Consider the following 16,582-nt stretch of genomic DNA (forward strand, 5'->3'; position numbering starts at 1 on the left):
AGCAGAGGAAACTTTATCTGACCAAGTCAGTATCTTTTTATAGCTTTATGAAATTTTAAAAAACCAATATTCAAAATAATGATAAAATTTATTAACTATAGTAGTTTAATATAATAGCTAAAGGGACACGGATATTATATACCACTTAATTCTATTTTGCATTAGGATACAAGGTTTTAATTTCCCTTTTTTCTTATTTTATCAAAAGTGAAGGAAAATACTTAATAGATTACATTTTGGTTGTTCAAGAGTCTGTTATAATTTCATCCTTGCCAATACATTTGAAACAAAGTCAAATACCTAAGGGGGTAAATGATGCCGAAGAGATTTAATTCACTAGAATACACAAAATTAACAATACAAGCAATCATTTTTATAATTCATTCAACAAATACTTGAGTGCTACTATGTGTTGGGTAACTCTTATAGGGTCTATGGTAGACTAGTGAACAGACACTGTTCTTGGAAACTTAACTAGTGGAACATAATGTAAGGTTTTTCTCTTTTTTGACAGTCATTTACTTTTTGTTTTTATAAGGTTGAACACTTGGAAATATGACCAATGACGTATTAATTCAGAATAATCATTTTTTACATAGGAGACTTTCATGCACTAGAGATTAATTAAATAAGCCCTGACATCAAAAGCAATAGAAACTCAATAAAAGGACCAAAACATTTGAGCAGATAGAAAAGACAGCAAGAAACACTTTAAGAAAATGCTTCCTAATAAGTTTATTTTCTATAAACTTTCTATATGTTAAAAAATACAATGAAGCAAACTGTGTAAATTCAGTTAAATTACTCAAGAAAATTAAAGCTGGAAATATAATCTAAACATTTCTAGTAAACCATAGACATAGTAAACACATTCCTCACTTCACTGAACAGCAGAGGCAACCGTTTCTAAGTTCCAGCCACTCTTCATAGAGCTCTCCACCTTGGCTGACAGCTAAGGATTTCTCCAGTGCACTTCCTAGAATAATTAACAAACAGCACTCTTTACCTTATGTTCATTAGCCAACAAAAAACAAAGATAAGGATAACTCAGTAATGGAGATCTTAAAGCAGAAACAGAATTTTATAACATATTTTTTCATTTTATTCATGCAGTCTCGATATCTAAATTACAGTACACTATTTTAGCTTTTATTTAAGATGACTTAAGCCCTTAAAAAGACACATCCTAAACTGATAAACATACCTACTTTCTTCTCAGGCCTCTTACTTGGCCACCCCCATTTCTTAATAAAGTAGCTATCTTGAAGGCATTTTATTCTTGTTCAGGGTAAACTTTCTAAATAAACTAGTATGTTTTATATACTGGACTTTGTATGCCCTTCAACCTCTTAAGAGATTGCCTTATCTATCTTTTTCTTTTCACTCTTCTAAATTGTTTCTGTTAGACAAATGGCTGAATATTGCCAATGAGTAAAAATCCCTAGTTCATCTTGAGGAAGGTTTTTGGCCACTGTATCATGTGCTCATTTAAAAATTAAACTTATAGGGAGGCCGAGGCAGGCGGATCACGAGGTCAGGAGATGGAGATCATCCTGGATAACACGGTGAAACCCCGTCTCTACTAAAATTACAAAAAATTAGCCGGGCATGGTGGGGGGTGCCTGTAGTCTCAGCTACTTGGGAGGCTGAGGCAGGAGAATGGCGTGAACCCGGGAGGCGGAGCATGCAATGAGCTGAGATCGCTGGCACCACTACACTCCAGCCTGGGCGACAGAGCGAGACTCCAAAAAAAAAAAAAAAAAGAAAATTAAACTGATAGGCCGGGTGCCGTGGCTCACGCCTATAATTCCAGCACTTTGGGAGGCCGAGGCGGGCAGATCATCTGAGGTCAGGAGTTCGAGACCAGCCTAGCCAACATGGGGAAACCCCATGTCTACTAAAAATACAGAAATTAGCCAGACGTGGTGGCGGGTGCCTGTAGTCCCAGGTACTGGGGAGGCTGCGACAGGAGAACTGTTTGAACCCGGGAGGCGGAGGTTGCAGTGAGCCAAGACTGTGCCACTGCACTCCAGCCTGGGCAACAGCTTGGGTGACAGAGCGAGACTCCCCAATCTCAACAACAAAAAAAATTAAACTTTTAGTTAAATTCACATATTTTCCTAGCAATACTTACTTAAGAAAGAATAAACTATATTTGAAATGCTTGTTATCTATAAGAATTATTTTAAATGTTTTACTTTTCCTCTAATTAAGAAATATACCAAACGGTGAAGAGTTCTAAAAGTCCAGTAAGCAAATGAGCCCCCATAAAATTGAGTAGTTTTACACTTCCATAGTTTTTATCATATTTCAGCTAGGTATTAATAAAGAGCTTCTAAAGGGGTTGCTACAGAATTCAGACTACATACAAAACATTAATGAAACATGAAGGAAAGTGTTAAGAATGCCGTGAAAAATAAAATTGCGAAAATGATCCAGGAAAAAATAAAGAAAATAGTAAGAATAAATGTAATCAGTGTGCAATAGGTTATTTAATAAGATGATGGAAAAAAACAGTCTGTTATTAGAAATCTCAGGATTTTTGCCTAAAAAGCACTTTTCTCTATAGTTTATTAAAACTAGAAATCGAATATAACAGGTTTCCCATCCTGTTCATAAAACCTAGCTTTTTTACTTTTTACAACTGAAAAAAATAGTACGCTTTAAAAGAAATTGTTTAATAGATACTGTTTTTTGGCTAGAAGTGAGCTTTGATTACAATTCATACTTATGAAGAAAAACTCCTATAAAGAATAGAAGTATTGTGTCTAGCACTATTTTTTTAACTACAGTTTAATATTTGAGTTGAGAAGCTAAGCACACTTATTTTCACAGATAATTTAAGATACATGAGCATAAAGACCATATGTTTATCTTATTTTTAAAATCTTGAGTTTTAACTGCATTGCAGATAATAAACATTAAAGTAAACTTAGAAGCATTTTCAAATATTTTTCATGAGTTGCAATAAAGTCCATACAGAAGTGTCTTTCTAGTTCCTAAAAAAAACATTTTTTGGCTGGGCGTGGTAGCTCACGCCTATAATCCCAGCACTTTGGGAGGCCGAGGCAGGCAGATTATGACGCCAGGAGCTCAAGACCATCCTGGACAACATGGTGAAACCCCATCTCTACTAAAAATACAAAAATTATCTGGGTGTGGTGGCGCACGCCTGTAATCCCAGCTACTCGGGAGGCTGAGGCAGGACAATCGCTTGAACCCAGGAGACAGAGGTGGCAGTGAGCTGAGACTGTGCCACTGCACTCCAGCCTGGCGACACAGAGAGACTCCATCTCAAAAATAAAAATAAAAATAAAAAAACACCGTTTTTTCATACGTCTAGATTTTTACTTCTGGAGTCATTTATTTCATGTAAAAATCTAGTTTAGTTCTATTAATAAGAATTCCAAAGTTACACAAAATAAAATTTTATTAAAACTAATTTCAGTATTTTCAACCCATATAAATCTTAACAGAAATTAATCTAATTTTTACAAAGCTATCCACATCAGTATAATACCTTGCATTTTCATTTTTAAACATGGGATATCAACTCACCAGAGGAAGAAAGTCACATAAAATCTTGCAACATGACATTTATTGAACTTTACTTACCTTCCCCAAATTCATTTAAAATGACTGCTACTCTTTTACTATGTTGCTCTGTCAAAATATAGTTCAGAAGTGTTGTCTTCCCAGCACCTACAAAACATTTTTTGTAAATAAAAAATTCAAAATAATTTTAAAGATATGAAAATGATATAAAGAATCCTAATGTTTTTGAGAATTTGCATGCTATTTTTCATATATTATTTAAGTACAGTATAGAACATCCTAGAGGATAAGATTAAAGCACCCTTTGAAACCTATTGCAAAATACTTTATGTAGACATACAATTTTATAAATATTTACAAATACTCCTACAAGTTGAAAGTTTCTTCAACCTAGCCTAACGTTTCCTAAAATTTACACACAATGATCTTTTATTTATAATGACCTTTTATTTCAACATTAACCAGAGGCAAATTCAGGCTGAGTATATGGCTACTTATAGTATGCTTTAAACAATCTATAAAACTTTTTATGAAATAAGAAATAGAGGCAGGTAGTGTCAACAACGGACATAATGTTCAGTAAAGATAAATTCATAGAGCTATACCAACTTTATCCAGCAGGTGGCATGTGAAACCTAATATGTCAATCTTGAGTAGAAGAGTCTTGTGAACCATACACACTAAAGTTCATAGAGGAAAAAAATAAAACCCTAACTGCATAGTATTGTAGTTCAATTGTATGACTATATCATTTCTTTATCTTTTTTTGTTAGACATCATTTCCAGTCTTTTACTATTACAGTGCTGCTAAAAACTTTTACATGTTGGTGATATACATGTCTTCTGAAATATATTAAGTTTTCTAGTATACAACTAGATCTTCCTATAACTAGGAAGATTTTACAAAGTACTAGGGTATTAATATCTTTGAGGTCATATTCCTTTCAAAGCTTTTTAAGAGATGGAGGCTTACATTTAGAGTACTTTAGGAGGCTCAACATCACAAAAGTATGAAGTATAGAATGGAAGAGAGAGACTTTGGGCAATGAGAAAAATCTTAAAATCAGTCCAAGATTGAGACAGAGGCCCTGAACATGAGTGTTTCACATGGCACTGATGTGAAAACTGAAAGGAAAGGGTGAACGTAAGAAATGTCCTAAGAGAAGACTTATTAGGGCTTTTTAACCATATTATGAAGAAAAACAGTTTAAGACATAGTTCATTCATTCCAAGGTTTCTAATATGTAACAGATTTATGCTGGGCCTTGTGAAAAAGTGAACAAGACAGCCTCTGCCTTCACAGAGCTTAGAAATATCAAGGGAAGCGGGGAATGGAGGGGAATTCAGTGAATAAGGAGGCAATTCTGTCACAGGATGACATATTCAATAGGAGATGTACGAAATGCTATGGAGAACCTAAAAGGGACATCTAGCCAGAGGAGTCACAGTAAAAAAGTACCTATTCCAAGGGGCAAAAATATTTGGCATCTTTGAAGTAACATTAGTTCATTGTGCAGGGCCAATTTGGCAGGCTGGAAAGGTTGGCAAGATCCAGATCCTACAGGTCCTTGTAATTCATGTTAAGGAATTTGAACTTTAACCCATATGGACGCCACTGAAAGGTGTGACGCAATCGGACCCACATAAAGATCATTAAGGCTAATTAAGGCAAGGAATAAATTAAAGGGCAACAAGACTCCAGATTAGTCAAGAGGCTTTTAGAGTATTCCAAATGGTTGGGATCACAGGAGCAGGATTTGGGGGGATGGTAACGGATGAAGTTTCAGACATGTTAAGCTTTAAGTTGTAGGACATCAAAATAGAAATTACACAGATGTGTAGCTAAAGATGGACAAAGGGGGAAGGAGGAGGGAGCCTTAAAAAGAAGCCAGAGAAGCAGGTGGAAAAATCAGAAGGAAAATGTAATAGAAGTCAACGGAACAGTGCTTCAAAAAGGGAAAATGGTCAGTGATAGGAGTGAAACTATCCCTAGATTCAGCAACAGGTTTGCTGGTATTAGTCCTCACTCCTGAGCTTCAGATCATTTTCTCCAATGATCAGCTGATCTACCGGTGAGCAACACATGGGAAAGGCCCCAGGGGCACGTTTGAAATACATAGTTTTGGACAAGAAATTTGTTCATCTTCTCAGTAGAGCAGCCTCTGAATAACTGGGGAAATGCCAAAAATCCATTCCTTTATGAAATTACTTTCGAGCAAAAAACGGGAATAAACTTACAGTCTACAAAGTTAAAAAAAAAAAAAAAAAGTTCGCATTTTTACATAAAAGGTCATGAGGTGGCCCAAGTCTGTACCTGTCTCTAGCAACACCTAGGAATATTATTTCTCTGAAACAGTACCATTGTATTTACATTTCTTAACTTTTTTCAAACTTTTAATACAGTCATATATTTGTTCTAGCCCTTTTATTTAACAGTAAGGTTTAAAAATATATTTCTCAAACTTTTCCAGTAAGAAATTTCTACTGTAAGTGCATAAACCGCCCTTCACGAAACTACCAGGTTCACAAACTTGTGGTTTCGAGTATCCCTGTACACTCATAAACGTTCTTAGTTTGAGAAATAGTCTTGGAGGACAGAGATTTTATTCTTACTTCCTACGCAGCGGTTTACAAACAGACCTCAAAAAAATAAAAAAATATAAAAAGGTGTTTGAGATAGGAGCACTTCCCGCTAACTGGCTGGAGGACTTTGGCTCGTGGGGAAGCGGAATCTACTGAGGAAAGCCCCACATGTCGGGCATTTTACACACGGGACGTCCTTTAGTGGCAATAGGTAGGTGGTTCCGGCCCTATTTCACAGGTGACAGGTATTTTTGCCATTTTCAGGTGAGGTGGATGAGCGTCAGGAAAGTAAGATAGCTTGCTAAGAGGTCACAGAGATAATCAGGGGGGCGTGTCTGAGCTTCAAAGCCTTGTTTCAAAGGCTAATTTCGATCTCACTTGAGACATGGGAATCTAACGCAGAGGGGACCGGGCATCACTAAACTCCCAAGATGAGAGGGAACCCATACCAGGAGCAAGTGACCCAGCCCCTACCTCAAAGCCATTTGCTCTTGATCATGAGGCCCCAATGCCTCAGGAGAAGAGGCACCGGCAGCCCCCAAAATCTCAGGACACCAGAGTTCACGGCATTTTGTGACCGGGATGGTTAGTTACCTAAATACCCGGTGATAATTGTGACTGGGATCTTGGCGCCGAGGCCAGACTTTTCCTCCTCCTCGCTTTGCTTCGTCTCAATGGGAACCAATTCAGGACAATCTTCCTCCGCAGGATCCTCTTCCTCATCCACAGATCCGACAGTCGGTAACATTCCGGCCTACAGCACGTCCGTACCTCCGCTGAACCGCTGGGACCAACACTTCATACCGCAGCCGCGCACGCCCAGCATGCCACTCCAGGCCTGGCCTGGGCGTGACGTCATCACACCGCGACGCTAGTTGATCCCGCCCCGATTACCTGGGCTCTGGACAAGAACTGCCTCTTCCCTTAGCCGCACCCCCCAGGGAGGTGGTCTCTCCCCGACGGAAGCTGGACACGCCACTGGGCGTGTTCTGTGAACCTGAGCGACACTGCGGAGAGTCCTTAGGGCGCACTGACCGCCTGTCTGAAGGTGTCACAGGCGCCTATAGCCTTAATAAGCTACTGGCTGTGGGTAGGGCTGAGGCCAGCCTGCTGGAAATCTGGAGTGGGTAGCCTGACCTAACCAGTTCCCACAGGGCGTAGACTTTATCAACCTGACCTTTTAGTCTCGTTTTAAAAAAAAAGTTTTAATTCATAGGGGAAAGAATGGAAGATTATAACATTACAATTTTAATTGTAATTTTTATACCTGAAGGATAACCAGTGACACTTTTTTCTTTTTTTATTATTACATATTATATAGGTAATTCCAAATTTTTGGTATTCATGCATCACTTTTATTTACTTTTTTCTCATTATTTATTTGGATCTCAGGTAACCTAAGTTCATTAATTATATTTGCTGGTTAATGACACTCTCATTACTAATCCATAGTAGCCCTCCTTTCTAATATAAATTTATAGTGAACTTCTTTGATCTGATCCCTAACCTAAGAACATTACCAGTGAGTTACATGTACCTGCGTGCACCAACCCTGCTTCCAATCCACAGCCTGTCCTGTAAGATAGTAACAACAATCATGAATTGGTTTTGGATTGCCAATCATTCCGTCTTTTCTTTTTAGTTTTATCACATATATCACGTATGTACTTAGATAATATGTTGTTTAATTTTGGGTGTTTTTGAACTTCATAAAATTATCCATATACTATATAAACTCCTGAGGCTTGCTATATCTTTCAGCATCACTGCTGTCTTGTATTCTATTGTGTGGCTACAGGACAATTTATTCATTTCCTGTCAATTGTTCAAGGTTTTGCTCTTATGATCAGGGCTGCTACGAACATTTTTCCTGATGTATGTGTGTGCAACTTTCTCTTGGGAGTCTGTGTAAGAGTTGAATTGCTGGGTCCTAGGTTATTCAAATGTTATACTTTGCAAGGAAGTGCACAATTATTTTTCAAAATGTTTGTACAAATTGATACATTTTCCCAGCAAATTATAAGAGATCTCATTGGTCTGTATGTCAATATTATCAGGCCTTAATTTTTCACCAGTCAGTTGAGTACAAAAGAAGACTTCATTGTGATCTTCATTTGCATTTCCTTGATTACTAACAAGATTGAGAACGTTTTCATGTGTTTTGACAATATTTAATTCTTAGAATGACCCTGTGAAGTGTTATCCCTCTTTCAAACATGAGGCACCAAGAGTTACTTGTCCAGGTTAGGTCATAAAAATCTATCTGATGCACAAATAGAATGTTTTACTACTATCCTGGTGCCAAATAAAAGGTTGACTTTTCCTTCCTTCTCTGAAATTCCCCATAAAATACACTGTGTGTATTCCATTAGTTCTACTGATAAGGATATATAACTTGAAAGTTTTCTTTGCGGTATTTATCACACCTTTTGCAGAACACAGTTAAGACAGGGGGTTTATATTTGTGCAAATGAGTATAATATATTCACACATACACTCAGTCTGAGAAATCAGGACTTGAATGCTTTGCCAGCTTTGACAATGTAATCATTAACCACCTGAGGAAGAAATGAGGCAAATACCTTAGGCATGGTGGTTCAGTTCACTTTATTCTACCAAAGGAGAAAAGCTGTGATGGGCAGCCCAAAATAGATTGTGAACCTAAACACAATGGTTCACAAGCTTTTTCATTTCAGGAATGCTATGAAGTATTGATTTTTTTTGACAACCTAAAGGAAGGAGTAACGTTGCACCCACAGGCATCACACTATTTGCTTGATGTCCTTTCAGCACTGCATTACTGCCTGAATAGTAGCTATGACAGCCCTCACCACCTTCTTTTACATATTTTTTAAAGTACATTCTTGTGGGTTCCCAATATGGCACTGGCTGAATGTTATGCTAAAATCCTTCTTTCTGTTTTTTGAGACAGGGTCTCACTCCGTCGCCCAGCATGGAGTGCATTGGCACGATCACAGCTCACTGCAGTCCTAAACTCCTGGGCTCAAGTTATCCTCCCACCTCAGGCTCCCAAGTAGCTGGGATTCCAGTCACATGCCATTACATCTGGCTAATTTTTGTTTTTCTTTTTGGTAGAGACAGGGTCTCACTATGTTGTCCAGTCTGGTCTAAAGTCTCATCTCTAACAATGAGCAACCTGTAACCTGTGAGGCCAGCTCAGTCAAGTTGACCTAATAGCATTATTGTAACAGTATGTAGCCTCAGTCAGAGCAAAATAAGTTTTACACATTGGCCAAAAATTAAATGCACCACAAATATCTATCAACTGATAGACAACCAAAATATGACAAATGGATAAACAAAATATGATCTATCCATACAATGGAAAATTATTTGGCAATAAACAGGAAAAAGGACTGATACCTGCTACAAAATGAATCAATCTTGAAAACATTATGGTAAGTGAAAAAAGCTATTTATATTTGTGCAAATGAGTATAATATTTGATGAAATTTATATGAAATATCTAAAATAGGCAAATCTATGGAGACAGAAAGTACATTAATGTTTCCCGGAGTGGAGGGCTGGGGAGAGACTACCATGGTTTTTGGGCGGTGATGAAAATGTTCTAAAATTGATTATGGTGATGGTAGTACAACTCTGATTATACTGAAAACCATTAAATTGTACACTTTAAATTGGTGAATTGTATCATATGTGAAATTTATCTCAATAAAGCTGCTATTCTTAAAAGAAATAAAGGCCTATCTGTGCATCAAAATGGGGTGCCTGTGTGCATTTGTAGAGAAACACTGTCTTCAGCAGTTTCAAGTTCTGGCCTTAGGTACAAGTATAAAGATTACAGCTTGATAAAATTTTTCCTTTAGTCTGTTCCATATTCCTCTTCAGTCAAATTTTTATCCATGGATTCTGTGGAGTCCTATCATTTTATTTTCTCAGATAGATTTATAATTTCAGTTCTCCCAAAATAGCTGGGCATGACTTTTTATTTTTATTTCTTTTTTCTTTTCGAGATGGGGTCTTGCTCTGTTGCCCAGGCTGGAGTGCAGTGGCATGATCTTGGCTCACTGAAACCTCTGCCTCCTGGGTTCAAGCGATTCTCCTGCCTCAGCCTCCTGAGTAGCTGGGATTACTACTAATCCCACCACCACGCCCGGCTAATTTTTGTATTTTTAGTAGAGACGAGGTTTCACCATGTTGGCCAGGCTGGTCTTGAACTCCTGACTTCATGATCCGTCTACTCAGTCTCCTAAAGAGCTGGGATGACAGGCGTGAGCCACTGCGCTAGGCTTTTTTTTTTTTTTTTTTTTTAACTTATAAGAGGGTTATCTATCCTGAGTAAGGCTTTCTCATTGTTAAATTTAAAATGCCTTTTTAAATAAGTATGAAATTTCTTCATTATAATATTTTAGGATCTATTACAGTTTCTGCTGTAACTTAAAAATTCCTCCTCATTTAGCTTTGCTATTTTGTTTCATCTCATTTACTTTAGGTTAAAACAACAATAACAATAATAATAATGTGTTGAGCCTCTAAGCATCTGATAGGCACTGCCTTAAGCACATTAAATGCATTATCCCATTTAACTCTCCAAGTTATTTGTTTGCCAATTTTATAGATGAGGAAATTGAGGCTTAGAAAAGACAAATACCTTGCTCAAAGTCATACAATCAGTAAATGGCAGCCCTTGGGCTCAATCCAAATCTGCTTGACACTAAATCTCATGCTCTTTTAAACCAGAAGACCTGCAAACTTTTCTGTAAAACTAGATGATAAATATCTTAGTCTTTACAGATCAAAAAGCAAATTTAAGGACATTGTGTAGGTACTTATATAACAGAGAGAAATCGAATGTCTACAAGTTTGAAATTTGAATTTCTGTATTAAACAGAGGCCACTGTTTTGGACTGAGCTCCTGCACTAGTCCCAAGTAGACCAGACCAAACCAAAATGGAGTCACTCATGCTAAGCACCACAAAATCGAACTAAAACTTTAAAAAGCAGGTCCCAAAATAGACGAGTTTTTTTTCTTCTCCTGAAAACAGGAGATTCCAGTATAATAAGGAAGTCCCCTCTGCTCTATCCCTTACAGAAAAGTAATCCGAAGTAACAACAGATTACTTACAAAAAACTAATCTTGGCTGGACACAGTGGCTCATGCCTGTAATCCCAGCACTTTGGAAAGCCAAGGCGGGTGGATCACCTGAGGTCAGGAGCTCAAGACTAGCCTGGCCAACATGGCAAAACCCTGTCTCCACTAAAAATACAAAAATTAGCTGGGCGTGGTGGCACACGCGTGTAGTCCCAGCTACTCGGGAGGCTGAGGCAGGAGAATCACTTGAACCCGAGAGGTGAGGTTGCAGTGAGCCAAGATCGTGCCACTGCACTCTAGCCTGGATGACAGGGTGAGACTCCATCTCAAAAAAAATAAAAAAGTAATCTGATGTTAACCAATCCGTTTTTGTTTTTTTTTTTCCTATTCTGTTTCCTTGTTCCCACCTTACAAAACCCAGTGTTCTGCTATTTTCCAATGGGATTAGAGACAAAATAACTCTATTTATGATGATAAAAAGTGATGTCAATGCCTAAAGTTTTGGGCAACCTCAAAATTAATCATCCTCTCAAAATTGAGAGGTTGACCGAAAGGAGGAAACGTTAAATTTAGTGTGGCCTAAAGCTGCCTCCTTACATATTTTAAGTTTGCCCTAAAGGTTTCCCAGTACATAAAAAACTATAACTCAACTTGATATGTAAAACAGACTGTAACCTACTCTTGTAACAAGTAGTGAGTCTCAGCCAGTCACAGCAGCCAAACTTCAGCCAACACAGGCAGCCAACTCTTCAAACCAGGTTCAAATAAGGTAAATGCCCAGCTGTAACCAACCCTAGTCTGGTTCTGGGGGCTGCCTAATTCACAAATCATTCTTTGCTCAATTAACCTCTAAAGATTTCCTTTCAACACGTATAATTTTCACATCATGAAATAATAGTCTTCCTTACTTTTTTTTCCAGTGTATTAAAAATGTAAAACCCATTTGCAGGCTATACAATAAATGGTAGCAGTTTCCCAACTCCTGATCTAAGCTAATATAATATACTGTTTTCTTAAGCAGAATTAAGTGAAATTTTGCAAAATTGGATCCTCCTTGCTATTTTAAACTCAGTTTGTAAATCATTCACCATTAAAACAACCCTGGACCCTCAAAGGGTTAGATACCACTGTTACCACAGTGCTAATATTCAGAGGAAGATCTGAAGCTGAGAAGCTTAAACTTTTTTCCCAAGGGCACTAATACCTGGCCTGGGAAAGACCCAATTAAGGTGAAACTTGAGTCTTTGCATTGTAGTAAGAGTCCTCCTAGGTGGGAGAAGAGCAGAGCAGATAAGCTCTTAAACTGTCTGGATTTCAGCAGCTCAGCTTTTTGACAATAACCTTGCCATATGTCCTTTGGCACAATTCCCTACTAATTCCCTGCTAGTCCCCTTTGCTTCTTTTTTCTCTCTTGAATAGTTAAGTTAATCACCATAAGAAAAAGAACTGTAGCTATATCCAAATAAGAAGAAAGCTAAAAATAATACCAACTTGGTTTTGTTTTTTGTTTTTTTTCTTTCTCATTTTTGCAACTTCCTGCAAAGGAAATGACATACTAGTGGCCAGCAATAGCTACTGGTTTAGAGGAAAGGAAACTGAGAGTTTCAAAAGTAACCCAGTTCCTCTTATCTAGCTGTGGCAAGTAAATAAATAAAATATTTTTAAATGTTTAAAATTTATCAGTTTATTTAACATTTTTCATTGGGTACATATAAACTTGTTGGAAACATATCTAAAAGACCAGAGGCCAATGGCTTGTATTCTTGTGACTGCTTTGGTTAAGGTAGAATATCAATATTCAAGTGTCATACAGTCCTCTTTTAAGATATACAACCACTGTAAGGACAGGAAAGAATGTTTCCTCTCCAGAATATTATTGAAGATGACTAGCAGGTGAAAAATGTGCATTTCAATGTTTTTAGGAGCTGTGATATTAAGGGCTGTAAGTAACATTGTTTGAATTCATTATCTTTGGTGATTAAAATAAATCTTAGCTTACAATTGAGTCACTTGTAAGTCAGCTTGCCATGAAATAAAAAAAAAAGAAAAAGAAAACACCATTCAAAGCCCTCAAGCTGATGAGTTGAGTGGTGCACCATTCTCTCTAACAGAAACTACATTTTAGATACTATAGGAGTGGGCAGAATGAAAGGAGTAGAAGTTGGGCAAAATGAAAAAAATGTGTTGCAATGATTGATGGTGTAATAGTTTAGGAGAGAGTCTACATAATTTCTTCTATTGTCATTAGAAATTTCAAACTGACATTTGTGGCTATAAGTTTCACTTTCTAGTTTTTATAGTGTTAGAGAAGCATATTCCAAAAATCCATAGGCACCTGCTCATAATTCCTTAAATGTAAGTAAAAGGCATGAAACAAATGATCCATCTCCATTCTTCCTTCCCCTTTCTAGTCCCTCAAAGAGTGTTTAATCATACTTTATTGAAATACCATGCTACTGGCAAAGCCAGGTCTTTCTGGCTTCAAGACCAGGGTCTTTTGAGTCTTATAGCTCTGTCTCTCAGTCATTGTCTTAGACCTTTTGTGCTGCTATAACAAAATATCCAATACTGGGTAATTTATAAATAATAGAAATTTATTTCTCACAGTTCTGGAGGCTATGAAGTCCAAAATCAAGGTGCCAGGAAGTTTGTGTCTAGTGAGGGCTGGTCTCTGCTTCCAAGATGGTACCTCAAAAGCTGTGTCCTCCTGAGGGGATGAACACTGTGTGTTCAACTGGTAGAAGGAGACAAAAATAAACTTCCACATTGTTTAAGTTTCTGTTTATGCCACTGAAACTAATCCTAACCAACTTATTTGATTAATTGTTTTTTAAATAATATAAGTAGGCTGTGCACAGTGGCTCATGCCTGTAATACAAGCACTTTGGGAGGCTGAGGGGAAAGGATCTCTTGAGGCCAGGAGTTCAAGGTCAGCCTGGGCAACATAGCAAGACCCTGTTTCTACAAAAATTTTGAAACTTAGTTGGGCATAGTGCCATGCACCAGTAGTCTCAGCTACTCAGGAGGCTGAGGTGGGAGGATCACTTGAGCCTAGGAGCTCGAGGTTACAGTGAGCTATGATCATAGCACTGCACTCCAGCCTGGGTGACAGAAAAAGACCTTGTTTCTTATTTTAAAAAATTTAAAAATATATATATACACACACACATATATACTATTTATATATAAATTATATATTATATCTGAATGTATTATAATTATAAAAAATTCAAACAGTAGAAAAGTATTAGGGTAAAATGTGGAGTCTCTTTCACTAACCTCAGTTTTACTTCCCTTCACCAATATTATATAAACACTGTGAGCAATTTAATAGACAAAGGTCCAGATTTTTTTGGTCCAATATTATGTTTGCCCCTGCCGTGTTAGATATTTTTCTGTAGGAGAAGCAAGATTCCTCCTGAAAGAATATTCCTGTTTAGACTAAGTCTTATGTATATGAATATATGTATTTGCATACATGTGCATTTATGAAATTATAACAGAAACGTACATTTGATACATATGTGGCTTTTGTTTTAATAAATAGGAACATACATAGGTTTTGCTCTGGAGATTGCTTTCTTCATTTGACAATATGCACTGATACTCTTTCCTTCTTACTAGAATTAGAAATACATCATTCATCTTTTTTTTTTTTTTTTTTGAGACGAGGTTTCGCTCTTGGTGTCCAGGCTGGAGCACAATGGTGAGATCTTGGCTCACTGCAACCTCTGCCTCCCAGGTTCAAGCGATTCTCTTGTCTCAGCCTCCCAAGTAGCTGGGATTACAGGCGCCCGCCACAACACCTGGCTAATTTTTGTATTTTTAGTAGAGACGGGGTTTCACCACGTTGGCCAGGCTGGTCTTGAACTCTTGACATCAGGTAATCCACCCGTCTCGGTCTCCCAAAGTGCTGGGATTACAAGCGTGAGCCACCGCGCCCGGTCATACATCATTCATTTTTTTTTTTTTTGGATAACGCTTCAGAGTAAATTCTTTAAGTTCCTAGGCAGGTTTTACAGATCTCTTTCATCCATGATAAATGGTTGCTAAATTATGATTCTGCAAAAGTAATCCCGTAAACAGACATCCAGGTAAATTTTACAACCAGTGAAATTCTTAGGCCAAAAAACAAATAGCCAGACAAATCAAACCTACACACTATGAATTAAAATGAAGCCAGTGTTAGGGTTTCTAAAAGAACCAGAACAGGAAAGATTATTCAAACAGAAGATCCTCATCCTTCTCTTCAGCTGGAAGATTAGCAGGCTCCAACACCTCTCCAGCTGCTCTCCTTTGTTCCAAGTCCTTCTCAGATTTTTCCTTTAGAATCTTTTTCTTCTCCTGTATTTTCTTTAACCTATAGCACTCTTCTCACTCTCTCTCATCCAGCTCTGTGATGATATAAGCAAGAGTACGTTCAATCCGGGGAATGATGACATGTTCAATGGCATTTACATGCCTGTTGGTTATCTTAATAGCTTCATCCAAAGTAACAAAAGAAGTCTGCAGCGAAGCTAGTTCCACCAGTAGTTCCACTGCTTTGGCATAATTCCTCTTTAATTTAGCCAACTGTTCCCCACCTCTGGCTAAACCAGTCAGTTCATAACTGTCAGTTCCTTCAGGGTAATGTTCAAATACTGGCAAAGTAACACCTGCTACATTATCTTTCTTCTCTTGAATCTTCACTTGGGCTTTATTTACATTTTGGATAACTGTAGTGCTGAAGTCACCTGCTGTGAACTTGGCTTCAGCTAGTGAAAAGGCAGCTTCTCTCATCACTTCGCCCATCAACATTTTAGTCTCTATTATCTTCTTTAGGATCTGTCGAAATCAAAGAGTTAAGGCGTCAGATTTTTTCTTCAGGAGGTTTCGACCTGTCTGTGCTCCCTTTAAACAAGCCTTCATGATGGTCTGTGCCATTCGCGAGGGAAAGATTTCAATTCGGTCTTTGCCCGACATTCTGAAGATAACTGTTCGGCTCGGGTCCCCGGCCGGGCAACCGAGGCTACAACAGCTCCAGAACTGGCCCCCACAGTGACTTCCGCTATGGGAGTCAGCTGGTTGTGTCACTTGACCCCTCTCGTTGCTATGAGACAGCCCATCATTCATTTTTTAAACCACTTCATGTTATTCCATAATAGAGATGTAACTATTTCATCATATCTTCAAAAGGGACATAAAGATTGACTACCTCTTCAAAACATGCTCGAAAGGTAAATTCAACGTATTATCAAGAAATATAAGAAAGTATGTTGATTAGGTGTAGCTTCTATGTTTAATAATAAATTTTATTCTTATTCTCCTTTGATATTTTAGACTTGTTAGCATGGCTTATTAAATTAGTTTAGTTCAGTTATGGAAATATCA

The 16,582-nt window shown here is 37.6% G+C and overlaps 1 protein-coding gene and 1 pseudogene across 5 annotated transcripts in view; both read right to left on the reverse strand.

Moving 5' to 3' along the window:
* Positions 1-7,065, reverse strand: part of ZNG1A (Zn regulated GTPase metalloprotein activator 1A) — a 52,982-nt gene extending 45,917 nt beyond the window's left edge. For 3 of the 5 annotated variants that reach the window (XM_011758455.2, XM_011758453.2, XM_011758452.2), the window contains exons 1-3: positions 6,733-7,065; positions 3,616-3,702; positions 880-976 (exon numbers count right to left, since the gene is read on the reverse strand). In XM_011758455.2, the coding sequence (XP_011756757.2) occupies positions 880-976; positions 3,616-3,702; positions 6,733-6,886 (338 nt within the window). In that variant the 5' untranslated portion in view covers positions 6,887-7,065. The other 2 variants (XM_011758456.2, XM_024796042.2) reach the window with 2 other exon arrangements.
* Positions 7,066-15,295: 8,230 nt separating this feature from the next.
* LOC105491793 (V-type proton ATPase subunit D pseudogene) lies at positions 15,296-16,339 on the reverse strand (annotated as a pseudogene).
* Positions 16,340-16,582: the final 243 nt, after the last annotated feature.

The sequence above is a fragment of the Macaca nemestrina genome, chromosome 14 (genome assembly GCF_043159975.1).
Source record: "Macaca nemestrina isolate mMacNem1 chromosome 14, mMacNem.hap1, whole genome shotgun sequence".
In the NCBI taxonomy this organism is placed as follows: domain Eukaryota; kingdom Metazoa; phylum Chordata; class Mammalia; order Primates; family Cercopithecidae; genus Macaca; species Macaca nemestrina.